At 59.7% G+C, this 25911-nt stretch overlaps 2 protein-coding genes across 7 annotated transcripts in view; one reads left to right on the top strand and one right to left on the bottom strand.

Annotated features, from left to right (window-relative positions):
- Window positions 1-21426, top strand: part of ADD1 (adducin 1) — a 79784-nt gene extending 58358 nt beyond the window's left edge. For 2 of the 6 annotated variants that reach the window (XM_090267148.1, XM_090267149.1), the window contains 12 exons: window positions 1267-1347; window positions 1587-1736; window positions 3285-3428; window positions 3534-3632; window positions 4284-4460; window positions 6801-7145; window positions 9400-9501; window positions 10062-10151; window positions 10802-10894; window positions 14826-14982; window positions 17573-17659; window positions 19750-21426. In XM_090267148.1, the coding sequence (XP_090123274.1) occupies window positions 1267-1347; window positions 1587-1736; window positions 3285-3428; window positions 3534-3632; window positions 4284-4460; window positions 6801-7145; window positions 9400-9501; window positions 10062-10151; window positions 10802-10894; window positions 14826-14982; window positions 17573-17659; window positions 19750-20111 (1887 nt within the window). In that variant the 3' untranslated portion in view covers window positions 20112-21426. Of the gene's footprint in view, window positions 1-1266; window positions 1348-1586; window positions 1737-3284; window positions 3429-3533; window positions 3633-4283; window positions 4461-6800; window positions 7146-9399; window positions 9502-10061; window positions 10152-10801; window positions 10895-14825; window positions 14983-17572; window positions 17660-18303; window positions 18335-19749 lie in introns of all 6 variants that reach the window. The other 4 variants (XM_090267153.1, XM_090267151.1, XM_090267152.1 and 1 more) reach the window with 4 other exon arrangements.
- A 794-nt stretch (window positions 21427-22220) lies between these two features.
- On the bottom strand, window positions 22221-25894 carry SLC75A1 (solute carrier family 75 member 1). The gene is made up of 12 exons (XM_090267145.1): window positions 25834-25894; window positions 25209-25424; window positions 25003-25099; window positions 24640-24743; window positions 24272-24430; window positions 24028-24189; window positions 23612-23720; window positions 23404-23515; window positions 23103-23211; window positions 22915-23005; window positions 22587-22676; window positions 22221-22399 (listed from the first exon to the last, which is right to left on the bottom strand). Exons 2-12 carry the CDS (start codon window positions 25380-25382, stop codon window positions 22281-22283), a joined length of 1326 nt encoding a protein of 441 aa, XP_090123271.1. The 5' UTR covers window positions 25383-25424; window positions 25834-25894; the 3' UTR covers window positions 22221-22280.
- Window positions 25895-25911: the final 17 nt, after the last annotated feature.

Below are 25911 nucleotides of genomic sequence, written 5' to 3'. Positions count from 1 at the left end.
TAATACTCCATGTTTCAGAACAAAACCTTAAAATAAGCAAAAATACCTGACATTTAATTTTTTATTTTCAACTTTTTTTTTCTTTTTTCCTTTCAACGAGTACACAGAATAATTCCTTGTTTTATGTTTTGTTTTAACCCAACTTGGAAATTGGGGCAGTTGTGTAGTTTTCTTCTAGATAATTTAGAAAGATTAGTCTGTATTTTGAAATAGAAGAGCTGGCTAGAAATGAAAAACCTGGAACCCAGCGTTAATGAGCAGGTGCTTGGGGGGGAAGGTGGGGACCACGTGTGCGTTTCTGAGGCCGCTGAAAGAGAGAGCTGGAGCTGGACGCTGGGGGCACAGAGCGCAGGGTCGCGGACGGTGATGGGCCACTGCTGCTGCCCAAGGGCAGAGCTAGGCTTTCACCTCAGGTCTGCTGTGACTGTGGGTCCCCAGGCTCCTCCACCGAGGGACGAGGGACGCGAGCAGGCTCCGTGCTCGGCTGTGAGAACCGAGTGGTGGGCGGGGCCGGCGCGCGCTGCGGGCCCCCGGGAGACAGACCGCGCTCAATGCGGGAGGGCTCTGCAGCTCGGGTCTGTCCGTCTGCTCCCCCGCAAGACTCGCTAGGCTGGTTACACAGTTGCCCTACCTGCCCCAAGGCCTTTTCAGCAAACAGGAAACCACCTACCCGACCCCCTGTCAGGATTCTTAGCCCAAAAGTAAATGTATTCCAACGAGTACCTGGGAAGTCTATGCCCAAATCCTTGTAACACCTAGACGGAATTGCTTTGGGGGCAGGACTCTTCCTCTCTCCCGCTGTTGCGAGCCTTGCGTGTGTAACACAGGCTGTGCGGGTCTGTCTGGGGTGGGGTGAGGAAAGGAAGTGGGAGGGGCAGACAGGCGGGGGGATGGCAGAGGCTCTGAAGGGGTCGGGCAACAGCAAGGGCGCGCGCTCCTGTTTGTGGTGGTGTGATTGTTGGTCACCCTGCAGCCTGTGAGCGCCGACAGATCTGTTTGACTTCTAACGTGTAAGTTCTGGTTTTCACTATGACATGTCTGAGGGGGAACTTCTTGGCACATGCCACTGGTTTGGTCGCCGCCAGGTTTTCCTTTACAAAGTTTAACTCTCACGAGTGTGACCAAGATGAACGTTAGGTACCTGATCAGTGACTACGGTAAATGCTCTGTACTGTATACATGCTCAGCAAGCCCAGGAGTTTGGCCTGAAGTGGGTGCAGACAATCTCAGTAGTGTCTCTGCACTGACTCAGTCATGTCCCCACAGACCCGAGTGAGCGCCGAGCAGGAACACTTCCTCATTGTACCTTTTGGGCTTCTCTTCAGTGAAGTGACTGCATCCAGTTTGGTAAGAATGTCCTTTCCCTTCTGGGCGCCATGAATGTGTCGGCTTTGCTACTTAATTAAACCCCTTCTAAATCCCTTCGACACATAAAACCCAAGGCAGAGGAGAAACTATCTTGTGTGATGGACTCAAACAAAAGCCTTTGCAATTAGTTGTAAACACTTTAAATTTTGGTTTAAATAATTTCTACTTAGGGTAATGTGAAGTCCTTTTGACACTGAAAATTCTTTTCTTATTTCCAGGTGAAAATAAACCTACAAGGAGATATCGTAGACCGTGGAAGCACTAATCTCGGAGTGAACCAGGCTGGCTTCACGCTGCACTCCGCGATTTACGCTGCACGGCCAGATGTGAGGTGTGTGGTCCACATTCACACACCGGCAGGGGCCGCGGTGAGTGTCCCGCTGCAGTTTGAAGGCAGCTTAGTGAGAGGCTCTGTGTGTTTCCCTGCCGTGCCTCTCGTCGTGATAAGTCCGTAAACCTAACTTTGTGGGATTCAAAAACTTTTTAGTCACTAAATTTGACTTTCCTGAAAGACTTTCTTTTAAGGGGTCTGTATGCTAAAAAACGTGACTCTGACAATGCCCATTAGGTTTACAGATTAGAAGACCCTAGCGGTGGAGGTCAGATTTCAGTGCGCTTGACACTGTTGGGAAAAGCAGAACAGTAGTGGTAAATTAGGGGACCCTTGTCGGTGAAGTGGGACGGGGTGGGGGGTAGGGAAGGATGCTGCGGGCACAGGGAAGGGTTAGGGCCTCGGGGGCTGGAGTGTGCTGACGGCTGTGTGGGGGGCCGGCGGAGGCCAGCCAAAGTGGGCAGCCGGGCGAGTGCGCTGCAGTGCGGCTGTCCGGAGAGCTGCCCCTGCCCGTGGGCCCAGGCCTCCCGCACCCTCGCCACCAGGCTGTGCCCTGCAGGTGCACGTCAGGCACCCCGACAGGGCCCAGGCCTCTCTGCGGGCAGTGTGTGTTCTGGTGGCTAGTGTCATCAGGTGACAGTGAAGTGCTCTAGAACTATCTAGACTTGGCCGGGTAGCACCAGTTTTGTATGTCAGTGACTTCATGGCCTCATTTGTGCGGTAGGTGACCTTACTGAGTCGGTAATGCCGAATTTTAATCTTACCTTGATTAATCTTTAATGTTGTGTGTGTTGATTTGTTTAGATGAGTGATTGATCTGGTTTGTTTTACTTTGAAGATGTGGTTCTTGGTGTTAGTATCAGTTTAACATACCATTCTCTGAAGGATATAATTTTTTCGTAAATTCCGTGCATTTATAAAAAAGTTTTATTTATAGAGAGAGTGAAAGGGAGGGAGACAGAGAGGGAGAGAAACGTTGTGTAGGAGACTGGTTGCCTCTCACACTGCCCCAGATGGGGACCTGGCTCTTAACCAGAGCACATGCCCTGACTGGGAATTGAACCAACAACCCTTTGGTTGGCAGGCCTATGCTCAATCCACTGAGCCACACCAGCCAGGGCAAAATCCATGCATTTTAAACAACTGTTAAAGGTACCTTTGAGAATATGGTTATAGCTACCATGAAATTTGTTTTAAAAATTATTAAAACTTCGTAAGGAAATTTCTTAAAGTTGATACTATGAAAGAAATTAAGTATGGTATTGCCTTTTTGGTGATTTTTTTTTAGATTAAGTATTCTATATGGAATTGTTACACCTGAGATATTATTTGACTCTTTGGAGTCAAATGGTCGGGTGGGAGAGACTGGAAAGATGTGGGGTCTCTCTCGGGGCTCTCCTGCTGAGTGACAGCTTGCATTCTGAGCTGGGCATTGGCATCAACCCCAGAAGTTAGGTTCTCTTACGCTCACGGGTTCCTAGTTTCTGAGAAGAGAACCAGATCAGCTCTGTCCCCTTTCTTGCCTCTCGGGGGAAAGTGTCAGCGCTTGTCCTGCCTCCACTCAGTGTGGCCGCTTGCTCTCCAGGTCTCTGCAATGAAGTGTGGCCTCCTGCCCATCTCCCCAGAGGCACTTTCCCTCGGAGAAGTGGGCTATCATGATTATCATGGGATTCTGGTGGATGAAGAGGAGAAGATTTTAATTCAGAAAAATTTGGGGCCTAAAAGCAAGGTCAGTAGGCCTGTGACGAGGGATCTCAGCAGTGGAGGGAAGGGGTGCTGCGAAGGCCTCAGTGCCCCTGTCCAGCCACATGCAGCCTCCCTGTCCCCTGCTCAGGTGCTCATTCTCCGGAACCACGGGCTGGTGTCGGTAGGCGAGAGCGTCGAGGAGGCCTTCTTCTACATCCACAACCTTGTGGTTGCGTGCGAGATCCAGGTGGGTGCGCTGTCCCCCGCCGCCTCTCGGTGCCAGCAGGGCTCCTGCAGGCCTTGCGTCCTGGCTTGGCCAGGTCCGAGCTCGGGGGTTTGGAAATTGACCAGGGCAAATGCCATGCCACTGATTTGGGTTGGCAAATGGTCGTTTTTTAATTCTTCAAGCACATAAGTCACTACCGTTTGTGGAGTACCAGTGTGTGCCACGCCCGGAGTCAGGCGCTTCACACGTGTCATTACTGGTATTTCACATGACCCTCATGGCACTCCTTTTGAAAAACAGGCGAGGTGCCCACAGTGTCACGGCTGTAGGTGCGCCTTGGGCCAGGGGTGCTCAGCCCCCAGTTTGCTCTCCCCACTGTTCCCCTGACCTGCATCTGCGGCAGTGCTCTCCCTACTCTGACTCACACGCTCTGGAAAGGGCTTCGTTTTCCATCCCGCACCGAGTAGGTGCGCCCCGTCCCTCAGTCAGGCTCAGAAACTTCTGAAAAGAGCCTTGTGGTTAGTCCATCAGTGCCCATCTGCTTTTCTCATTCTTAGACTCAGTCATTGGGTTTCCTTTGAAACCTAATTTCCGTCACCACGATGTTTCCTCATCATTAATCCTATGCTGTTGTCAGGAGCTCACATGGTAATGTTTGCTTGTTTTGAAAAGGTTCGAACTCTGGCCAGTGCGGGAGGGCCCGACAACCTAGTCCTCCTAGACCCTGGGAAGTACAAAGCCAAGTCCCGCTCCCTGGAGTCCCCGGCCGGGGAGAGCACCGGGGAGCCTCCCAAGTGGCTGATTGGTGAGCAGGAGTTTGAAGCCCTCATGCGGATGCTCGATAACCTGGTAAGAACGTTGCTGCCACTGATGACAGAGGCTTCCTGCAAAGGCACAGGTGTTAGTGGCTTTAGGGCAGGAGGTGGTGCTCTGGGGTCACTGCCCTCAAGCAGCATCTGAGCACTTGCACCTAGAAGGTAACAGGCAGCCCCAGGGCAGTTGAACTTCTGAACTGTGGTCAAGTACAGAGTGAGGACATCTTCTTGTTTTTAAAGGCCACCGTGTGTGGACTCGTGGGGACAAAACATGGGCACTGGTTGCTCTGCTGCAGGCTGCTGGGGGACCGGCCCCTGGGGCCGAGCGTTGTCCCCACTCACGCTCTCCAGGGGCCTCTGTAACGCAGTCAGTGAGAGGTTTCTGTTGTTGTGCTACCAGGAAGTTCTAGCTGTTTGGGGCCGATTGCTGTGTTCCACAGGCACCTGCTGCCGCTGGCTGTGTGGGGGCTCGTTGTCCCGCCTGCAGGGACCCCAGGCCAGCCTGGTGCAGACGCTGTGGGGGTGGAGCTCGGCCGTAACTGGGCTCCACATGTCCACGGCAAGGCGTGGTCTGTGTTGGGGCTTTGTTCACCCTTTTGTGCGGATCAGGGTGAGAGCTTTAGGGAGAAGGTGGCATGTGGAAAAGCCTCCTAGGAGAGGTAGACACAGCAGGCTGAGCTGGTGAGGGGGGGCGGGGCGTGGGGGCAGAGGCAGCAGCACTGATGACCCTGGGGGGTGCAGGGGGCGGGAACATGAATTTCAGGTTCGTCTCTGACCCCGCCGGGGTCTCCAGTTACTCAGGAGGAGGCCCATAGGATCGGAGCCACCACATTGTAAGACAGATGGCTCTGTAATGGGGCCCTTTCATGCTGCACTGTCACCTCTGAGAGGGGCTTTGGGAGTCCTTCCTCCCGGAGGACACGATGACCTGTCATGGCAACGTGGGACAAGGGAGCCCTGGGACTCGTTGTGCTGTAGGGCTGTTCTGGGTGCTCCAGAGGGCAGCGCTGGCCCCGGTGGGACATATTCTAGTCTCACGTAAGACAGGTCTGACTTTCGGAACAGGCCACAGATGGGATAGGTGGCTGCAGGAGGGTTAACTTTCCTGAAGACTTTGAAACAAAAAGAATTCATGGATCTGATTCAGGGTGCACTCAGGGGCTAAGGGTCCACAGGAGCAGATTCGGTCAGTGAAGGAGCTGTGAGTAGAATCTCCCGTAACTTCTGAATTCATTTGCTTAGTAAAGATGACTTGCATTTGTAACTCAACCACCTGCTCATGAGCCTGTGGCCGTGAATAGGACGCGGTTCTTGCCTTGGTCAGGGAAATGGGCAAGTGGCAGAGGCAGCCAGCACCTGTGGTCTGTGCCCTGACGGAGCATGGGTAGCGCTGCGGGGCAGAGGCCGCGTGGGCGGGACTGGCCGGGGAGCGGGGAGAGCGGCAGGGCTCACCAAGAAGATGGAAGGAGCAGTTGGAGGCAGGTGGCAGACAGGGTAGTACAGCCTCAGGAAGGGCACACTCAGGGAAGGTTTGAGAGAGGGACAGCGGGGCCCATGCGTCAGTCACCCTCGGGCCCGCAGTGTGACCCGCGCTGGGGTGGCCCTGGCTTACAGCCCTTCCTCTCTCTTCCCGGCAAATACTGTGACGTTTCACCCTCTTGTACCCAAAAGTCAAGTGGGAGCAGGAGAGAGAACAGCAGCTGCCCCATCTTGTGCACTCAGAACGTTCTGGCAAATGGAGAAGGAAATCAGAATTGGGCAGTGACTCTGATTTGATGGGGGAGGAAAGTAGAGGATGAGAGGCCGATCTGTGACACGTTCATTATAACAAGGCTCTTCTCTGCGGTGCCCTTCGTAGGCACAGACTGTGCCGCCACTCTGAGTGTTAGGAGGCCGCGTGGTTTGTAAGAAGTAGACTGGACAGCGACCACTGACCCCGGGCCACGACTCGGTGCTCGTCACGCGCTCGCTCAGCACTGAGTGGGCGGAGGCTGCCGAGGACCGCGCCCTGGGAGAGGGGCTCCTTTCAGTGTCTGCAGGGGCAGCCTGGATGGGTTCCGACAAGGTCACTGCAGACGTCCACTTTCTCAAAGAAGGAATGAGCCCGTACGTTCTACTGTAAGCTGTGAAGTGGCTCTGGGGCCTGCGCGTGGCCTCTCCTTTTGATCAGGCAGCATTTCAAGGGAAGAGCGAAGGATGCCTTTGTTCTGATGGGCGTGTTTGCACGTCGGGGGGGCGCGCGCCTAGGAGTGGACTTGCCGCGCTGTGGCGTGTGCACAGGCTCCACGCCTGCCGGGGTTCCCACACAGTTGTCCGTGGGGCGTCTGTTGCGGGCGTGGAGCACTGACTGTCTTTTGCTCTCCTTCGACCCTAGGGCTACAGAACGGGCTACCCTTACCGCTACCCGGCCCTGAGGGAGAAGTCGAAGAAGTGCAGCGACATGGAGCCTCCTGCTGCCCTCACAGGTCACTCCTTCGCTAGTGACGGTGACTCGGGCACTTGCTCTCCCCTCAGACACAGTTTTCAGAGGCAGCAACGAGAGAAGACAAGGTGGCTGAACTCTGGCCGGGGGGACGATGCCTCTGAGGAAGGGCAGAATGGAAGCAGCCCCAAGTCGAAGACTAAGGTGTGGACGAACATTACACACGATCACGTGAAACCCTTGCTGCAGTCTCTCTCGTCCGGTGTCTGCGTGCCAAGCTGTATTACCAACTGCTTGGTCTGTGCCTACCTTACTGTTCATAGTTAGATGATGTAGAGCAAGTTGGGGAGCTGGGACTTCGGAGGCTCTGGGACCCAGCCCTGCTGACCCCATATAAGGTGGGCCTTCCCCTTAACCCTCTTCAGCCAGAGCCCACCCCCGCTTTACGCGCCAGCCGTAGTGCAAGTAATACTGTCTGCTTGAAACTGCTTAAGATGCACTGTCCCAGTCCAGTACCTGCACCGCTACTTAGCTGCGTCTGTAGCAGAAGTACCCACCAACGCGTGCATCAGCCTGAGCCCAGGAGCTGCCGTTTAACTCACGCTGTCTTTGCGGAACCTTAATCCTTCACGCACCAGAAGGCAGCTCAGTCCTAGCCTGTCTGCTCAGTGCTGTCCCCGCTGGTGGCTTCTGGAGTCACTAAATCTGTACTTGAGCGTCTCCCATGCTTTCTTACGCAGTTTCCCCGTGGGCGCGCGCTGTCCTCTCCACCGGCCCCGCCCCGCCTTCTTAGCCTCCCCCCGTCCCAGAGCCTCCGAACGCTCTCCCAGCTGCCTCCTGCATGGACTGTTGCATGTGAGTAGGCGGCCGCGGCCGAGGATCTGCGGACCTGCCGGCTGCGGCACGGCCCGAGGGCAGGGCAGGCGCCCGTGGCCACCCGGCCCCTCGCCTAGCCTGTGACAGTCCCTGCTCCTGCAGTGGGGTCCTGCGGACCTGGAGGTGGGACATGTCCACCCCTGTGTGACTAGCTCTGTAGTGCAGATGAGATGAGCTCAGACGTCCCAACACGGTGGGTGCCTGTCAGCACGCGGGGCCCCCTGTCCCCACATCACAGCGCGCTCACCTCAGAGGCGTGTCAGGAAGGGGGTCCTATGCTCCCAGGCAGTCCTGGTGTCTTCCTGGTGTACAGCTGGGGAGAGAGCTCTGTGCCCCTCAGCCAGCGCGCCCCCGTGCAGGCGAGTGGCTCCGGGTCCGAGCCCGGGCCGCCCCTCCCTCTTTCTCTGTGCGTGTCACTTGTTGCGTTCTTACTGCTCTTACTTGTTAAAGGGAGTGGGCCTGCGCCACTTTCTGCTGCCAGCCCCAGTCTGCGGTGCTGAGTGCTGGGCCGACCTGTCCCCAAGTCTGTGGGCAGCCACAGTTTTGGCTGAGTTTACGGTTAGCGTGAGAGGGGCGAGCTCGCCGGGGCCTTGTAGTCAGTGCCACCGTGGAGGGAGACCGTGGTCGGCACTGGGACGTGTGTCCTGTCCTGGAGGGACACGCCTGTGCACGCTCCCAGGTTGGTATGTTCACTCACAATGATCGTTTTAAGTTTGCAAACACGTCAAGCTCCTGAGGTGGCTGTTTTCTTGTCTTGACTGGAAATTGTCTTTAACGGAGAGCAGGAGTTGTTTAATCTGAAGATGACGTCAGTGAGTACCTCCCAGCTCCGCGCCCGCCGCTTCCTCTCACGTCTTAGGGCTCATGCTCCTTTGTGCCCCCGGAAAGCACTCTGAGCAGCATGACCCTTGCTCTCCGAGGCGGCTGGCTTTCATGCTCAGGGCCTCCTCCTGCCGCAGTCACAGCGTGAATACAAGGTCACGTCTGGTTAAGGTGCTGACGACGCGCCCCGACGCCTGGCAGCCTCTGGTCCGGGTCACAGCGCCTCCTGTTCGTTTGGGGTATTTTTGTAACAAAATGTGAAGTTATGTGAAATATTTGACATCACGAATCTTCCTCCAGGTGCATAAGCGTTGATTCAGCAATTTTGGGGGTTGAAATAGCTACGCAAACAGCGCATTCTGATGCTGTAGTTTATTTTAATGCAGAACGTTGGTGATGCCCACTCTTGCTTCCCAGTGCCAAATCGTCCCTTCCTCTGGGTGGCACGTCACAGCGCTTCCTACAACCCTGTCATCTCATGCTTTCAGCTGGCTTTGGTGTCGACAGCGCTCAGAGCGGTGAACCAATGTGCTCTGAAGGGTCCCACTGGCCAGTCCACGGGAGTTGCGGGCACGGCCCTGTCGTCGGCCTGTGTCAGACCCTAGATTTCAGCCGGGCTTTCTAAATGGCCCCGGCCAGTTCGTCACAACTCTGGCCTCCACCACTCCTGGCTTCTGTCCAGACCCGCCCGGCCCCATGCAACCGCTGCGGTGGCCCAGGAGCATGGGCATTGGTTCACTCTCTGCGAGGGTCAGTGCATGACCAGGTGTGAGAGGAGGTGGACAGATTGGATGCTATGGTGTCACTTCCTGTTGTCCCTGTTCTGACCTTTCACCTGTTCTTGATATTGCAGTGGACTAAAGAGGATGGACATAGAACTTCCACCTCTGCTGTCCCCAACCTGTTTGTTCCGCTGAACACAAACCCGAAGGAGGTCCAGGAGATGAGGAACAAGGTGTGTGCTCGGGTGTGGGGGCGGGCCGCTCGCTGCCGCGGGGGCAGGGCGTGCTTGCTCCGGCTGCGGACTTCTCCCGCCGCCACCACTGGCTGGGGTCGCCTGGGCACCGCTTCTGCTGTAGTGCTAGCCCTGTGGCGTGGGAGTACAGGTGGCTGGGGCCCGTGGCTCTTGACTTGGTGATTCCACGGCAGGACATAACTGGGTGCTGCACGGCCTGTCCCTGCCTGTGCGCGTGTGGTGTGTCAGAACATGAGACCTGCCCTGTCACAGTGTCCCATACGATGGACACGCAGGGAGTGTTCCCCTCTAGTGAGCGTGTGCTTGCCCCTGTCATCCAGGAGGTGCCGAATGTAGGAATGGGCCCTCTCTGGCCTCAGACCTATGGCTGCTGAGAGGGCAGGGGTCAGCACCGCCCGGCAGGCTGGGTGGTCACCCTGGACCAGTGGGGGCAGAGGGCACACGGGAGGTGCGGCTGGCGCGTGGCTGTGGGGCATAAGTTCCAGGCCCGGAGCGGCGTCCCTGTGCTGCTGATGTGTGTTTCTTGTTTTTGCCATCAGATCCGAGAGCAGAACTTACAGGACATTAAGACGGCCGGCCCCCAGTCCCAGGTCCTGTCTGGTGTAGTGGTGGACAGGAGCCTTGTCCAGGTGAGGGCTCAGAAATGGTTCTTGTCGTTCTTAAGGTGGGAGAGCATGCCTAGCAGGTAAGTGTTCTAGGCAACTGGTCTTTGTTCAAAACCTTCCTGGTAAGAAGTCACAGCCATGTTTCCCTGGGTAGGAGGCCCAGCACGAGCATGCCCGGGTGCGTCCCCCCCAGTCCGCTCCGTGCCGTGCATGCCTGTGCCGGTGGCAGGGCCGCCTGGGGGCCGACCCGCCTGGTGGGAGTGCTGTGCTCCGTGGGAAGTGCTGGACGAGGGGTTGGGTGGACTTGCTCTTGTGCACATTGCTGTCTGTGGCAGCGTGCTGCGTGGGGAGAGGGGCCGCCGAGGGTGCCTGTCCGTGTGGTCCACGGTGAGCCGCACTTCTGTAAAGGGACAGCGCCTCGGGGCCCACTGAGGGGAACCGTGTAAGCAGTTGCCTCGGAAACCTTACACGAGGCTGGAGGGCCGGGGATGGTCGCTGCCCCTTCTGACCGGCCAGCGATGTTCCTGTCCCTGTGTGGTCGCCATTGCTCCCACGCCCCCCCGCCTTCCCGTGAGCGCTGTCTCTGCTGCATGCTCTTGGCGGCACTGCCCTGTGGGCTCGGTCGGCACGTGAGGCTGGGCCTGGGGCTCCGCTGACTCCGTTTACTGTTGCAGGATGCACCCCTGTCTGACTGCACGGAGACAATCGAAGGGCTCGCGCTCACAGAGCAGACCTTTAGTCCAGCTAAGCCTCTCTCTTGTAGAAAGGTACTCACTGCCCCCCTCGGCTCCCTGTCGGCACGTGCGCCTTCCTCCTGCCCGTTCCGCACCCGTCCGCGCCCGCTGGCGGCAGCGTGGTTCCTGACGTGGCCGTGCACAGGTCTCCTGGTCATCTGTGAGACGGCTCAGCAGGCTCTGTTCTGCACGCGCGCATTTGGTGGGAGGTTATTTCTACACCTTCCAGCGTTCTCCGTGTTGTGGAGAAGTGGCCGTGTTAGCGATGGGGTCCTTTTCGGAAGTTCTGTGTGTGACTGGTCAGTGCTGGCAGTGCTCCGTGGGACCTCCCCCTTCACCTGCTCCGCTGTGACCCTAATGTGATGACTGTGCAGTCGGAGGTGGCGTGACTGAAAGCTCTCATTTTACAGGAGCGGGAGATGAACAAGAGCCTTCGTCAGCCCTTGTTGATGAAATGTATTTATTTGACCTTTAAAAAACCCCTAGGTAACTTTTTAAATGTTGCAGTGGGGAAAGACTTGTGAAAATTTGAAAGCTATAACCCTTGTTCAGTAGGGGGATCATCTGGCGTGATGTGCCCAGGGCGGAGAGCTGCCTGCCCCGAGCTCCGCGGCTGCCGGCGTGCAGGACGCGGTGCAGAGGGCGGGGGCCGACTGCAGGCTCGCGGTCTCGGTTGTTTGCCCTTGTCTGGAGGGAATCCTCGGGGCCTTTCTGTCAGTTAACACACCTCCAGTGAGATGCAAGTATCGTTTTATCCATGTTCCAGTTGCCAGAGAGAAGCAGATTTGTCGCAGACATTCTGTATTCTTGTCTGGAATCCTCACTAATAACATTATCTTGCAGGTTTGTGTATTTTCTCAACCGGTTTCATTTCCTCTTGTCCTTAAAATGTACTCCCTGCAGCTCTCTTGGAGGAGCTTCTCAGAACGGGAGAGAGCCGGCCTCTTGCCCCGTTTGCCTGTTTTTCATGCTTCTGTGCTGTGGGATCTTGTCAGTTTCTCACTCGTTTATCTCAGGTGTGTGAAGGTGTGTTGAGTCCTGAGCCCCAGGGGCTCACCGGGCAGAGCAGCCCCCCAGCTGTGCAGGTGGAGCCGAAGCGGGCAGGCTCTCTGGCCGTAGGTGGCAGGGGGTGTTTGTGCCTTTACCCGGCTGCCTGCTTAGGGGGCAGGTGCGTTCGCTGTTGGGACGGCTGCTGTCCCAGCTGCCCCCTCATCCAGTTGCAGCTCTGGTTTTGCTCGTGCAGCGGTGCTCAGACTTGGGTGTGCGTCCCAGCGGCCTGTGCCAGCTGCCTCGGTGTAGGCCTGGGCCCCTCCCTGGCTGGCGGTGGGAGTGAGATTTCCGGTGAGTCCCGCGTCCTTTGCAGACTAGACTCTGTGGGGACTGTGATAGCAGAGGAAGCTGCTGGGCACCGAGCCTAGCGGAGGCGACGCCCTGTTCATGGGCTCCTGCTCCTGCTTCTCTTTTCCCCACTGCCCTCTTCTGGGGGCTCCCATTTGCTCTTTTGGTCTTTTTCCCACGACAGAGCACATTTGATGGTGAGAATGTGTTCTGCCCCCTCTGATGCCCTCGACACGGGTTGTTTCCGTGTCGTGTGTGGGCCACAGAGCACAGGTCACGGTGCTTCTGGGAAGTGGTGCTGCTTGCTGGCAGGGTGAGCTTCTCCTCGACCAGATGAGAGGGACCATGTCTGTTAATGTGCTGCGGATGTTCTCTCGCTTCCCGAAGGAGAGCCTGAGGAACAGGTGTTAGGGACTAAGGAAGTTGGGGTTTCTCTGGAAGATCTTTCCTTTGCATCCGTTTCTCCCTTGTCTTCTGATGGAAAAGGGGGCAGCAAGTCCCCAGCCACACCCTGCGCTCCAGTGCCCAGAGCATAGGAAGCCCAGCCAAGGCCTCTTGACCCAGGCTTGTTCCTGCTGGAGTGTGGCTAGAAGTCATTCTGGCTGCCTCTGGATTTGAGTCATCGGAGAGCAGGCTGTGAAGGCCTGCGCTGAGAGCCGTCCAGCACGGCTGAGAACTCTGCCGTGGGGTCTGCGCGTCGCACACTTCCTGTTCTGCAGCAGCCGTGTGCACGTGGGGCTGCATGCTCGCCACCCTTCGTGCTGCGTGACAGAAATGCAAGGGGGCCGGGCCCACCCTGTGGACGCACTCAGGGGCCTTGGTGCTGAGCACCTCGTATGCGCACGGCCCAGCACTAAGACTGGAAGTTCAGGTCTGTAGGTTTGCAGGGGAAGCCTGGTGCTTAGAGCGGTCAGGTCCACCGCCCAGGTTTGCCCTCCTAGGAGCTGGGGCTGGCACACCACCCAGGCTGCCTCAGCCCGGGGCACAGAGCCTGCGGCGGGGGGGAGCTCAGGGACGCAGCGAGGGCCTTCGCGTCCCCTCCCTGACTTCGCAGCCGAGGGGCTCCCCATGGGGCCTGCTTCTCTCTGTGTCTCAGGCGTGACTTTTCCCTGATGCCAGCTTGGCCCGCGCTGAGGAGGGAGCTCCCGCGAGCAGCCGTGAGAAGCGGCGGCGCCTTGAGAGCCGGTATCCTGGCGCAGGAAGGGCCTAGGGCCTTGGGCCTTGCCGTCCTGAGCTCTGTGCCAGTCGGGTCTCGATGGCTTTCCCTTGACTGACTTTGAACATTGACTTCCATGAACGTGCATGTTTCTCTCAGAGCTCATACCTCTTCCCCATTTCACTGGCGGTGATGCCAGGGCACACAGGCCACCCCGCCAGGCAGCAGGTGTCTCATGTTAGAGCTCCTCAGGAGCCCGGCCGTGGTCGGCCCAGCAGCTCCTCTGGAGGGCGGTGGAGCAGCCTGTGGACAGGAAGGAGCTTGTCTCGGGCCACAGGGCTACCGAGTGGCCGAGGAGGATTCAAGCCCCGTCTCGGAGAGGCAGGGCTGTCTCTGAAGGACGGCTGCTCCACGTGGGTCAGCCCAGTCCGAAAGCAGCTCCCTACCCAGGTTCTCTTGAACCGCGAGTCTCTCTGAGCACAGGTTGCTGATTTCAGCAGGCCCGTTGCTTTTGTCCCCTGGGGTCTGTGTCTCTGTCACGGATCAGTCACGGCGTGCTCCAGGCACTCTGTACCCAGCTCCTGGGACAGGGGCCGCTCAGCCTGCTTCCCCCGGCCCTGGTCTGGCTCCGTCTCTTGTGCACCTGGCTGGGACACTGCTGCTGTGATGCCGCCCCTCGCTGGGGAGAGTGCTGATGGTCCGGGCCGGGATCAAAATGGCTTGGAACCTCTTGTTTTCAGTTGTTTTTGGAAGCTGTCATTAAGTAATGGACACGTGCGTGAGTTCCGGTTAACTCTCAAAGGCGAACTCCTGAGTATTTGGGGGCCGACCAGGCTGAGCTATGGGGCGGAGCTGTGCTGGGGCGAGAGGCAGTGTGCTGCGGAGTTCACGGCCCAAGGGCTGCCCGCCGGGCTCCCTCCCGGGCCTGCCCCACCCACTGTGCCCGCCTGCCAGCCGAAGCCTCCTGGGAGGTGGCACGGTTTGAGCCACCTGGGTGCTGCGTAGTGCTTTGCTTTCTTTTCTTCAAATGCTCAGTTTCCAAATTCCTCAGACAAATGCTAGTGTTTATGTCAAAAGAATAGAACTTACCTGTGTTCTCGGAACAGAAGCAGACCTGTCAGCATGCTTTGCCTGCAGGCAGCGACCTGTGGCTCTGTGATGTGACTTCAAGTCCCCTCGCCCCGTCAGTCAGCGAGGACAGGAGGTGCTCCACGAGGTGCTCTGTGCTCTCTGTCTGCACCTCGCTGCCGTTGCTTCCGATACCCAAGGACCTTCCTAGAACTCTTTCCTCCTGTTCCATGTCCTTGATCACATCGAAATGGGGTTCCTCTGTCTGCTCCCAGTGAAGGCTGTGGCTCAGCCTGTGCCCCAGGGCTGTGCACCCCGAGAGCCGCCTGTTCCCCCGGCCTGGGAGGAGGGAGTCCTCGTGCGCAGGGCTCCTGCAGACCTGGCCTCTGTATCTGTCCGCAGGGGGAGCTGGTGACAGCCTCCAAGGCCATCATTGAGAAGGAGTACCAGCCGCACGCCATTGTGAGCACTGCGGGCCCCAACCCCTTCAGCACGCTCACCGACCAGGCGCTGGAGGAGTACCGCAGGGAGGTGGAGCGCAAGCACAGGGGCCCCGCAGGTGAGTGTGGGGGCGCCTCTGGGCTCCACTTCTCGTGAAGGCAGCTTGTCCACAGAGCACACTTCCTCCCCTCACTCAGGGGGTCCCACAGGGCAGGTCAGACACACCTGTGGGTGCTCTGCATGGGGACCACAGTGCACATGTGAGAGATGATGGTTGCCGGCTCCATGTGTCGCCTGCCGGGACCTGTGTGCAGCCACGCACATGTGTGCCCTGCTGGGCTCCTGTGTGCTATCACACACAGGGCGGAAGCGGGCCAGAAGTGCCCTGCCGTGAGAAGCTACCCTGCAGACGTGGAGGAGGCGGGGAGAAGAGGGGGCACCACGGCACACTGTCCCCTGGAGAGTTCTGGGCGTGCTGGGTGGTGCCGATTCTTCCAGGGGATCGTCCTCCATGTTGAGTGGTGAGGGTGTTTCTCTGGAAGGGTTCTTGGCAAAGCCTGGCTCCATGCCGTTTGTAAGCGACGGTGAGCACTTTGACATACGTAGCCTCTTCTCCAAAGGTCTCACAGATAAGAGGCCTCCTTGACTCCATGACATCAGTGACACTTCTCCGTCACCTTTGAGCAGTCACACAGCGCCAGGCACAGTAACCCCGAGAGACAGACAGGAGTCCCCAGGAGCAAGGCTGAGGGGGGCAGACCCGGACTGGCCGCGGTCCCGGTCAGCGCCAGCACTCAGTCTTCTGTCCCTGCCTGCGCGTGGCCGCGGCCCCTCGTCACCCCAGTGTGGTCACAGCCTGGGAGCGCGGCGACAAGCCCTGGTCTCCGCTCCCGCTGCCTCCCCGGCCGGCGTGGCAGCTGCTTGCTGGTGCGGCCGTTGTTCCTCTTGGTGACTCGCTGACGTAGGAGGTCGTGTGGCTGTAAAATGGCGTGGGACGGTCCCACAAGTGAAAATGAATGGCTCTGCGAGCCAGACCTCATGGAGCGGGTTGTTTCAAACTTTAGTTTTAAAAAAAGTACATTCAGACATTTTGAGAACTGACGAGAGAAGCAGGCCTCCCCTGCCTCTCCCTGAGGGCTCAGGTGGGCCTGGGTCCCTTCCCCTGAGCACCCTTGGTTGGTGCCAGGAGGACCCTGGGGCACAGATGTCCTCGCAGCAGGAGGTGCTGCAGCCTCGTGCTGAAGCCTCAGGCATAGAGCGCGGCCCCCCGGCCTTCCTTGAGCGCAGTCCCACAGTGTGGACCCCCGCAAGCCTTCCTGGCCTGGGGGGTTTTCCTGGGAGCTCTGCTTCTCAGTCTCTGATGCCCCAATTAACCTTTTACATCTTGTTTTAGACCAGGTAATGCAGTGTGTTGCTGCCAGTGAACTGGGAGTGGTGCAAATGCTGTTGCTGAATTCACTTTAATATGCGTTACCCGGTAACTGCCTGTTACGTCCCGTTACACGTGCATTAGAGTTGAGACTCACTGCACGTAGGCTCAGCCCGCTTTGATTCTGGTCGCTCCCTGAAATGGCTCACTCGGCCCGTGGAGAGCTGTCTGACCCACGGCCACACTGCCTGCCGTCGAGTAAGATCTAGGGTTGGTGTGTGGGCCTGTGGTCTGTTACATGTACGTGTGTCTGTCTTGTGCTGTCTTGTGGACCCTTCCAGTGTTCTGGGAAACCTGCAGTTCTTTCTTTTTTATTCTGAGTCAAACCACAAGACACACAAGAGTTTCCCCTTAAGCAGGAGTTACAGCAAGTGAGTGGATGGGGCAGCCGCGACCACGCTCTGTGGGCACTGCCAGGAGCCCCTGCCCGTCCCTATGTTGGCCCCGGGCGAGGAGGAGGGCTGTGCGCGCAGGTCAGGGTCACACGTTGGTCACGGTCAGCACCTCCCCTCCTCTCTTTGGAGGGAAGAGGCCTGGGGCCTCGGGGAGGAGACAGAATGTGCAGCCTTTGTAGGTGGAGGCCTGGCTCCAGGAAGGGGCTGCAGGCCAGGGGCTTAGTAGGCCGGCCTCTTGGTGAGGTCAGAGGCCCTGCTGGTTGTAGCTGCCTGTTCACATGTGGGAGCTCGGGCCTCAGCTGCTGCTGTGAATGTTCACACGAGAGGAGGGGAGTTAAGGAACTACAGCAGACGTGGAACGTTCTGGATCCTGGGTCACAGGTCCTGCAGTTGCTCCTGGTCCTCATCAGCATATTGTACTTCAGAAAGGGGAAATATGCATTCCAATGGCCGTGTTTCCATTATCGGTAGAAAATGCACTGCGTAAAAAATGAAAGCCAAAGTAATGCTCCTGCAGCCTCCCTGGGGGTGGGGGAGGGGAGGTGCGCGCCGGAGGGCAGGCGCAGGTGAGAGGGAAGTCAGCAGTGACAGTGTCACAGGCAGCTCTGGCGGGTTCTCTTGGGACTTAAGAATAGAAATTAATATTGTATGCGGAGTTGCTGAAATCTTCCTGAAATTTCGATCCACGCCCCAGTGATAACAGACGTCCTTCGCCCTCTTTCGGGGAGGGATGTGGAAAAGGAAGAAGACGCCTGTGGCTGTGAGCCCTTCCTGGTCTGGGAAGCCCCCCTTCCCTGCGGCAGCAGAGGGCCACCTGCCCCTGCAGGGGACGCAGACTCAGGTTGGCTCTCACCTCGTCCTTCTCACCTTCTGTTTGCCTGCAGAGAGCCTGGACGAAAGCAGGGGGCAGAGAGACGGCAGCCCCCCCGGGCACCCTGCGGCCCCCAGCGCCCCCGTCAAGCTGGACGCAGGTGAGCTCTGGGCTGGGGGCGGACGAGGCTGCCCCCGTGCGGGAGGGTGCATGGCTCTGTGGGGACGGGCATCCACGGGGAGGGGTGGGGCAGTGGACGGCGTGTTCTGTCCAGTGAAGGAGGGTGGCCGGCGCTCATGAGGACGGATGCCTTTGTGTAGGGACCTGCCCGGCACATGGTTCTGGGCCCGGCCTGTACTGCTCCTGTCCTGGCTGTGTCCTGGGTCACTTGAAGTAGAGCACCTGTGAGCTGTCCCAGGTGGGAGGACAGATGTCCCTTGTGCCCACTTTGCACATTTCCTAAACCTTCCAGTGCTTGGGTCAGTGACGGCTCTGGGAAGGTCCCCCGAGGTTTCTGGGCTACAGGGTGTCATTGGGCCTGCCGTGTTATCAGTCTGTGGAGAGTGCTGGCCTCCGCCGGCCTCTCAGACCGCCCACCGCATGTCTGTGGCGTGTGGCCTGCGTGTCTGTCCCTCAGTCTTGCACGTCATGCTCCCGTGTCTGTCGGGAGCCTGTGGCTCACCCTCCACCCCGTCTGTGTCCACAAGAATGGCTCAGCCATTCTCCCCCGGCTCCCGGTGGCTGTGACTGAATGCATAGACTCTCTCCTGTGCTTTTCTCTTCCTGTGGCTGCGTGGCAAGCAGGAGGATGTGCTAAAGAGTACCTGTTGCCATAGTAAGTACCGCCTGCGGGCGGGGGCCCTGCGCTTCGCCTCATTCTGCTTCTCTGTTGCTTATTATGTTTTGTTTTCTGTTTATTCAAAATAAAAACACTGTCGTTCCCCCCCCCCCCCTTTTGCCCCCCTTTGTACCCAGTCCTTCCATTCTGGGCAATGGCCTTCCTGGAAGGGGCTCGGTCACCAGAGAGCTGTGTGGCGGGCAGCCTGCCCTCAGGGCTCCCATGGGCCATGTTGGCCGTGCACTTAGCACTCGGGGTGTCAGAAGTTCCACAGAGGCATGGTGTCCTGTTCAGGCTTCGAGACTCGTGATCGCTGGGAGGGAAGATGCCAGTCTAGACTAGGCTCAGACACAGAGGGGTTTGCCGCCTGCTGCGTGGGAGCCACGTGCGTTTGGGTCTTCGCTTAAGCTCGGAGCAGAAGAGCAGCATTTGGCGCTATTTTTTAACGTGACGTTTGGTCTAACGATAAAGGTTTCCCTGAGCACCCGCAGGCCACCGCTGTGTTCTCTGCAGCGTGACTCCTGACTCCCTGCTGCCCCAGGTCAGGGAGGGCAGGCGTTCAGTTATTCTGGGCCGAGCACCCGGCGTTTGGGGCCTAGGCCTCCTGCGGCCGCTTGTCACCAGCTCTCCTCCTGTCACCTCCAGAGTTTGGCCTGATTGCTAGAGTTCTAAATGGTCTGCTGCTCCTAACCTGTCACGTGGAACTCTAGGCTGTTTTTTAAAAATCTGTAAAACCGGGCCCCTCCCCCATGATCTGGTGATGGTGGTCTTCACTACAAGCCAGCCCTGGCTGTTTCTTGAAGACAAGTGACATGTTGTTCTTCAGGTGTCCCCTGCAGCTTGTTAAATGACTTGATTTTTGCTCCTTTCCCTTCCCCCTCTTTTTTAATTAACCTTCCCGCCCAACACGGCTTTGTTTATTTGATGCTGATTTGCACATGGTCTGGGAGTTACCTCGTGTTTCTAGGGGCTGCCATCACTTCCATTGGTTTTCTTCTTAGGGGAGACCAGGTGTTGTGGCCCTGACTTTAGGATTAATTTCAGGATTACTCCTGTGTACTCTTACGGTTCTAGAGCAAACCTTGTTTCAAGGGTTTAATGCAGAATGTAGTGCACTGACACGTCCCCAGCTTGCCTTGACCTCCCTGCGTGGGGACTGAGGCCCTGTGACTGAGCCTGGCTGTGGTGACAGGCTTCCATGAGGAGGAGCTAAAACCTCCCCAAGACGGAGTCTGTGCTCCATCCAGCCTCAGGGTATAATGGCCTCACTTACAGCTTCTCACTCTTGCTTGGTAGAAGGCTCTGCAGTCAGGACAGGGGCTCTTTCTGTGCAGGGCGATGCCCACCTGGAGGCTCCCATTGGAGGGCCAGGTAGCATCCTCTCACCCCATCTCTCCTGCCCTGCCCACTAGACCTGCCGCAGGCTCCCGCTTTAGGCGACGACAGTGATGCTGCCACCTTGAAGCCGACTCTCCCTGACGTGTCCCCTGATGAGCCTTCAGAAGCGCTTGGCTTCCCAACACTGGACAAGGAGGAGGAAGAGGGGCCTGGCGAAGCCCTTGGCCCTCCAAGCCCCGCCAGGTCCTCCACGGTGGCCAGCCCCGAGCCAGCCCCAGCCCCGGTGGCTGAAGAGGCCTCCTCCCCAGCCGCAGAGGAGGGAGCTGCTGCGGACCCAAGCAGCGATGGGTCTCCAGGCAAGTCCCCTTCCAAAAAGAAGAAGAAGTTCCGCACCCCTTCCTTCCTGAAGAAGAGCAAGAAGAGGAGCGACTGCTGAAGGCCCCTCCTGTCCAAACTGACCATGTCTCGTGTTGTCTTCCTGGGTAATGGAATGCCGAGCCCACCCCCCACGTAGATAGAGCTCCCCTTCCACCTGACCAAGCCCCTCGCAGACCGGTGCTAACCTCCTGTGCTCCAAGGACACACCCCCTGCCCCCCCCCACCCGACACCCAGGCCGCAGCCGTGGGTCTGGGGAGGCTTGGTCCCTGTGTCCACCGTCGTGCCCATCTGTCTGCTCCTCAAGATGCGCTCCCTGGGGCGTTCAGTCCCGGTTCTGGCTGTAGAGGCCCTCCTGCTCTCCCGCCGTGCGGCGACCCGCGCTGTCCCTGCTGGGGTCCCCTTCACCGGAAGGTCTCAGGTGCCTGAGTCAGACTCCTGGCTTCCTGCCACACTACCCGCTCCGTGGCCTCACCCGGCTCACACACACACACGGCCTGGGCGGAAGCACCCTGTGCCCGCTGAGGCACCGCGGTCGCCTCCGAGGGCCGGCTCGGGCGGAGCTGCACGCCTAGCGCTGCTGTGCGTGGCTTGACCGACCCCTCCCCCGGCCAGAACCAGATTCAGGGTTCAGTGTCTTGCTCACTGGCGTGTCTTGATTCCTGTCACAGGGAGGGTACATCAGTAGGGGAAGAGTCTTTTCTAGAATTTTCTTTCAGCAGATTTGGAATCCATCCTACCTTGCTCGCTGGGGACACAAACGGTGGCTTTTTGCTTTAGTCTCCCGGGCTGCTGCGGGGCCCCGTTCCTGTTGGGGGGAGGGCTCGCGACAGAGCGGCTCTGCTCCCCTCTCGTCCTGGCCCTGGGGGTCCCCCTGGCCACCATGCCCCGGTCACTCATGGCGCCCCAGCTTGCTCTTTCTCACCCTGGTGAGCTCTCACTTAACTCCGATGGCCTCCTTGAGGGGGCCTGACCCAGGAGCTGCCTGGGGCCAGCCTGCCCGCCCCTCCTTCCCCGCAGGCCCCTTGGGGAAGCACCAGACGTGGGTGCGGGTCCCCCAGACCTGACACCCTAGCAGGACCTAGGCTGGCCGCACAGCACTGCCCACCGCTTTGAGCTTCCTGGCGAGCAAGTTGCTTTCCTCCGTATTGATTTGTTGCCAAGGTGCGGTCCAGTTCCTCACGTCCCCTGCCCTTGAGTTCCAGCCGCGGACTCTTCCTGTGACCCTTTACCGACATGCGCAGTGACTTCCATTTCACTTTTGTAGTTTAACTTTGTATTACAGCGCGAGGCTGGGTCCCCTGTATAGACACAGGCCTTGCATCCTCCTTCACTGTAACACGTTTTACTCACGAATAAAGTTCTTTAACCTGTATCCTTGTCTAAACCTGGGAATCACACATTTGAATCCCTTTTCTTTTTTTAATGTAGGACTTGCAATGTTTGTCTGATGGTCCCCCGCAAAAAAAAAAAAAAAAAAAAAAAAAAGACCCCAAAGCATTTTGCTTCTTGATATGCCATTGGTCACTTGGGACTGGGGAGGACCTTCTCACCCGGGGCTGCCCTGCCCCAGTGCCAGCTTGTTCCTGCCTGGGGACATCGCAGCAGCCCCCCCGAGAGCTGGGGGCATCCTGTCAGTCCTGTGTCCTCTGCTGTCAGAGTGGGGCCGGGGTCTGTGTTGGGGACTGCCCAGCAGGAGGGTCCCTCCTCCCTAGTCTGCTGGGGTGCAGGGCACTCCCCGGGCGTCACCCTGCCAGGGCTGGCCTGCCTTGGAGGGCCCTGCACCTGGCTGGCCACCCGCACCGTGCGCACAAGGGGACGGCCCTGTGGTCAGTGGAGCGCCGCCGGGCGTGCAGCTCCAGCCTGCCTCTGCGGCCCGGGGACCTCCCGGGGTGTGGGGGTGTCGAGGGACACTGTGTACTGGAGGAAGGCACTTGGTATAAAAGAGCTGCTTTATTTTGTTGTTCAGACGCCTGGCCAATAGCCTGTTCCGCTGAGTGAAACACAGGCGAACCGGAAGCCTGGAAGGCTTTGGAGCCCTGACTGCTCTGGGCGTAGCAGGCGGGGCTACCCAGGCCCAGTGGGCGGGGAGTGTAGGGGGGCCCCTGGGACTTCAGGGCGGGCCCAAGTGGGGAGAAAAGGGGTCAGGTCAATGGGGGGGGGCGGTGGTCCTGGCCCAGCTTCTGACTTCCTGCCTTAGATCACCCCACCTGGGCTGGGCTGGCTCCACTACTTCGCCTTCAGTGTCCGAGCGGCAGGTGGCGTCAGGGTCCGCAGGAGGAAGAAGGGGAGCAGGAAGAGCCCTGAGCACAGGGTGAAGCAGGCTGGGGCCCCCACCAGCCAGTACACTGTGGAGAGACAGCCAGCCAGTGATAGGGCCCACCCTGTCCCCACCTGCCACCCCTCCTGCCCTGACACCGAGCTGTGGGGTTAACTGGCTGGAAACAAGGCAGCAGCTGCGGGAGGCCCCCACCAGGGGCAGTGCCCCCACCCCCAGGCCTACAGCGTGCCCAAGTGCTGTCCCACAGCCCTCACCTGAAGCAGCTACCAAGGGCCCCACTGCCCTGGCCAGGGCGCCCAGGCTCCGCAGTGTGCCCATGACTGTGCCCTTCTGCCCAGGCGAGCCTGCAGGGGAGAGGGAGGGGCTGTCAGGTGCCTGGCCCCTCTTCCCACGGGGCCGGGTGGAGGGGGCACTCGGTCAGGAAGGGCCTCTCACCGTAGCCGGCAACCACGGAGGACAGGCAGGGCACCACAACAGCAGCAGCTGGGGGGAGTCAGTGAGGCACCAGTCAGCCCGAGGGAGAGACGGGGGCTCAGCCCCCCACCCCCATCCCCCAGCCACGCCCACGGCAGGTCCACTCACCGAAGGAGTAGAGCAGCAGCCCCAGGCCCAGCACAGGCAGCGAGCGCCCCCAGCCGATGAGGAGGAAGGCAGGGACCAGCAGCAGGATAGCCTGCGAGGGTGCAGGGCAGACCTCAGGATCCACGCCTGCCACTCCCCGCGGAGCTCGGGAGACCACCTGCCCCCCTACTCCTGGGGGGCCCCCGTACCCGCTTCACAGCTGCGATTTCTCTGCCGGGGCTGATCCGCCGGGCGTAGGCGCCCTGGATGGCAGCCATGGTGAGGCCGATGAAGAGAAACATCTTCCCCTGCTGCAGGCTGGGAAGGGCGGGGCTCAGCACCCCAGCCCTGCTGGCCGGCTGCCTGCCCCTGCTCCGCCAAGCTAGGGAACCAGGCTGGCAGCCACTACCCACCCGGGTTCCTGGGCTGGGCTCGGGGAGGGGGGCAGAGGGGGGCTAGGCAGATGGCAGGGGATCCCCGGGGGGTTCCCTCAAGGGCCCGAACGCCCACCTGCTGAACTGGAAGCGCTGGTGTGCAAGGAAGCTCAGTGTGTACTCCAGGCCCGAGAACAGGAAGAGGTAGAGGAAGTAGACCAGGCCCAGGCGGCGCAGGTGGCTGAGGCCTGGGTGGGGGGGGGGGGCAGCAGGGCAGGGGTATGAGGAGTCCGCAGCTGGACAGCAGCCAGGGGAGCTCCACCCTTGTGATGGCTGCTCCTTACTGTCTCCAGTGGGTGGGTCCTGGCCACGGGCCACAGCGGAGAAGCGGAGCAGGGCCAGGGGGCTGAGCAGGTCAGCAGCAGCTTGGAGCCCCAGGGTGATGGACGGTGCCTGATAGGGGGTAGAGCTGGAGAGGGCTGCTGGGGGCCAGGAGGCGTCCCTAGGCCCAACAGCCTGGGGAGAGCATGACCCAAAGCTGCTTGGTCCTAGCAGCCTGGCCTCCAGGCACCTGCCAGGCCTTAGAGGCATGGGGCCTGGGGAGCTCAGGGACGCCGGGAGGCATGTCCCCAGGAGCCTCTGGATACTAAAAGATGACAGCCTGGCCTCCCCTGGCACCCAAGACTGGCACACACAGTGAGCCCACAGAACTGAGCTCCCAGCCCCAGAACCTGTTAGTAGTTTCTGGGTCCCACTGTACCCGCTTCTCCGGGGGCAGCGTCTCCGGCAGGAAGCAGAGGAGGAACAGCAGGTCAGAGATGGCGAAGAGCAGGGCGAGCCAGGGCGCCATCTTCACAGGCAGGGAGGCGCCCAGCATGGGGCCCAGCGTGAAGCCCAGCGAGAAGGCCACCCCGATGACTGCCTGGGGAGAAGGCTGCCTGAATCCAGAGGGAGACCTGGGCCCTGCAGTCCCTGGACCCTCGTCCCCCAGTACACGTACTCACCATGCCCCGGCTGCGGGCGGGCGGAGAGCCCAGGTCAGCCACCATGGCCGTGGAGAGGCTGACATTCCCCTTGCTGAGGCCCCCAATCACCCTGGAGGCCAGGAAGGCTGCGAAGCTCTCTGATGCAGCCCACACGGCGTAGGAGGCAGCCAGACCTGCCTGCCCCAGGGCAGGAGCCAAGGGCGGGCATGGTCAACTGAAGCCAGGAGGGGCCCAGGGTGGGGCCAGCAACCCAGCACCACCCCTGGGTCCCTGCCATGTTCTGGGACACCCAAGGGCCACTTGTGTTCCCAATGTCCCATGGCAGCAGTCTGGCTTAGACACAGGAGCCACTGGCCCCGCAAGCACCACCCCAGGGGCCCCCATACCAGGGACAGCAGCATCACTGGGCGCCTCCCCAGGCAGTCCGAGAGGGCCCCCGTGAGCGGCGCCGAAAGGAACTGCAGGGCTGAGAAGGCGGAGCCAATCAGACCTGGAGGAGACAGAAGTCACTGTGACCACACCTTGGTCTCAGTCCCCAAGGGTTTGGTCGCACTGGCCCTGCACTCCCAGGCCACGGGCCTCAAGCGAAGGTGGCGCGGACAGAGTGGACACTCGGAGAGGGAGCAGATCGTGCCCGGGAGTCAGAAGGTGAGGACGAGCGCCGGGGGCTGACAGGGGCTCCGGGCGGGCAGCAGGAAGGGTCTAGGGGACAGAAGCCTGGGGCTCCGGCACGGGGCTCGGCGCAGTACCTCCGAACAGGACGCTGTTGTACCTCTTCTCGGCCGGCATCCCGATGGCTGCGGCGAACCAGTCCACCCCCCGCTGCCATGAGCCATAGAGGGGGTCCTGGGGGGCAAGGAAGCATGGCCAGCTGCGGGGCATGGACAGCCACCGGCGGGGGGGGGGGGGCGGGCGGGCTCAGGCATCGGGATGTGCCGGGGCGGGGGCGGCTCACGTGGGCACGGCTGTGGCTCTCCAACAGCCCGGGCAGCAGGGGCAGCAGCAGCGTGAAGGCCAGGAGGTCCAGCAGGAGGCCGAGGAAGACCACCGTGACCACGCGGGTCTCGAGCGACGGCTGCTGGCGGATGGGTGGGCGCGGGGTGCAGCTCCCACCGGCTCCCCAGCCCATGATGCGGGCGCTCCGATCCGGCTTGACCGGGGTGTGGCGGGTCTGCAGGAGGGCACCTCTGGGTACCACAGCCGCAGACACCTACCCTACCACGGTGGACACGTGGAGTCCGCCTGCTCCCGTCAAGCCCCGAACCTGCCAACAGCCGGCCAGCACCGGGAGCGGAGACGCGCCCCGCCCTGTGCCCCCGACCCCGGCAACAGGAAAGTGAGGCCGCGGGGGTTGCGCAAGGACACCGCAGCCAACCGTCCCAAGAGGCCGGAGTGGGGACATCCCGCCCCGGGCGGCACCCCGCTCCCTGCAGTCGCCCATGTCCTCCTGGGGAGCTGGCAGGGAAACTGAGGCCAGTGGCGGGCGGGACCTCTGCGGCCCCGATGGACGCGAAGGGGTCCCTCCGCCCCAGACCCCCGCCACGGGTTCGGTTCCTGGGACGCCGGGGACCCCGCCATACCTGTTGCGGCCGCGCGCTCGGAACGGACCGACGGAGGGACCCAGGGATGGACAGAGGGATGCGGAAAGGAGCGCCAGG

The sequence above is a fragment of the Furipterus horrens genome, unplaced genomic scaffold (genome assembly GCF_987537825.1).
Source record: "Furipterus horrens unplaced genomic scaffold, mFurHor1.1.pri manual_scaffold_2, whole genome shotgun sequence".
Classification (NCBI taxonomy): domain Eukaryota; kingdom Metazoa; phylum Chordata; class Mammalia; order Chiroptera; family Furipteridae; genus Furipterus; species Furipterus horrens.
This window is presented reverse-complemented; position numbering and strand designations above follow the sequence as displayed.

Excerpts from the sequence above, each read along its gene's own strand:
- SLC75A1 (XM_090267145.1), bottom strand. The coding sequence starts at position 25,382 with ATGGGCTGGGGAGCCGGTGGGAGCTGCACCCCGCGCCCACCCATCCGC. Across the intron at positions 23,212-23,403 it reads CAGCGCTTCCAGTTCAGCAG|CCTGCAGCAGGGGAAGATGT; the intron begins GTGGGCGTTCGG and ends CGCCCTTCCCAG. Across the intron at positions 22,400-22,586 it reads GCCCTTGGTAGCTGCTTCAG|TGTACTGGCTGGTGGGGGCC; the intron begins GTGAGGGCTGTG and ends GTCTCTCCACAG.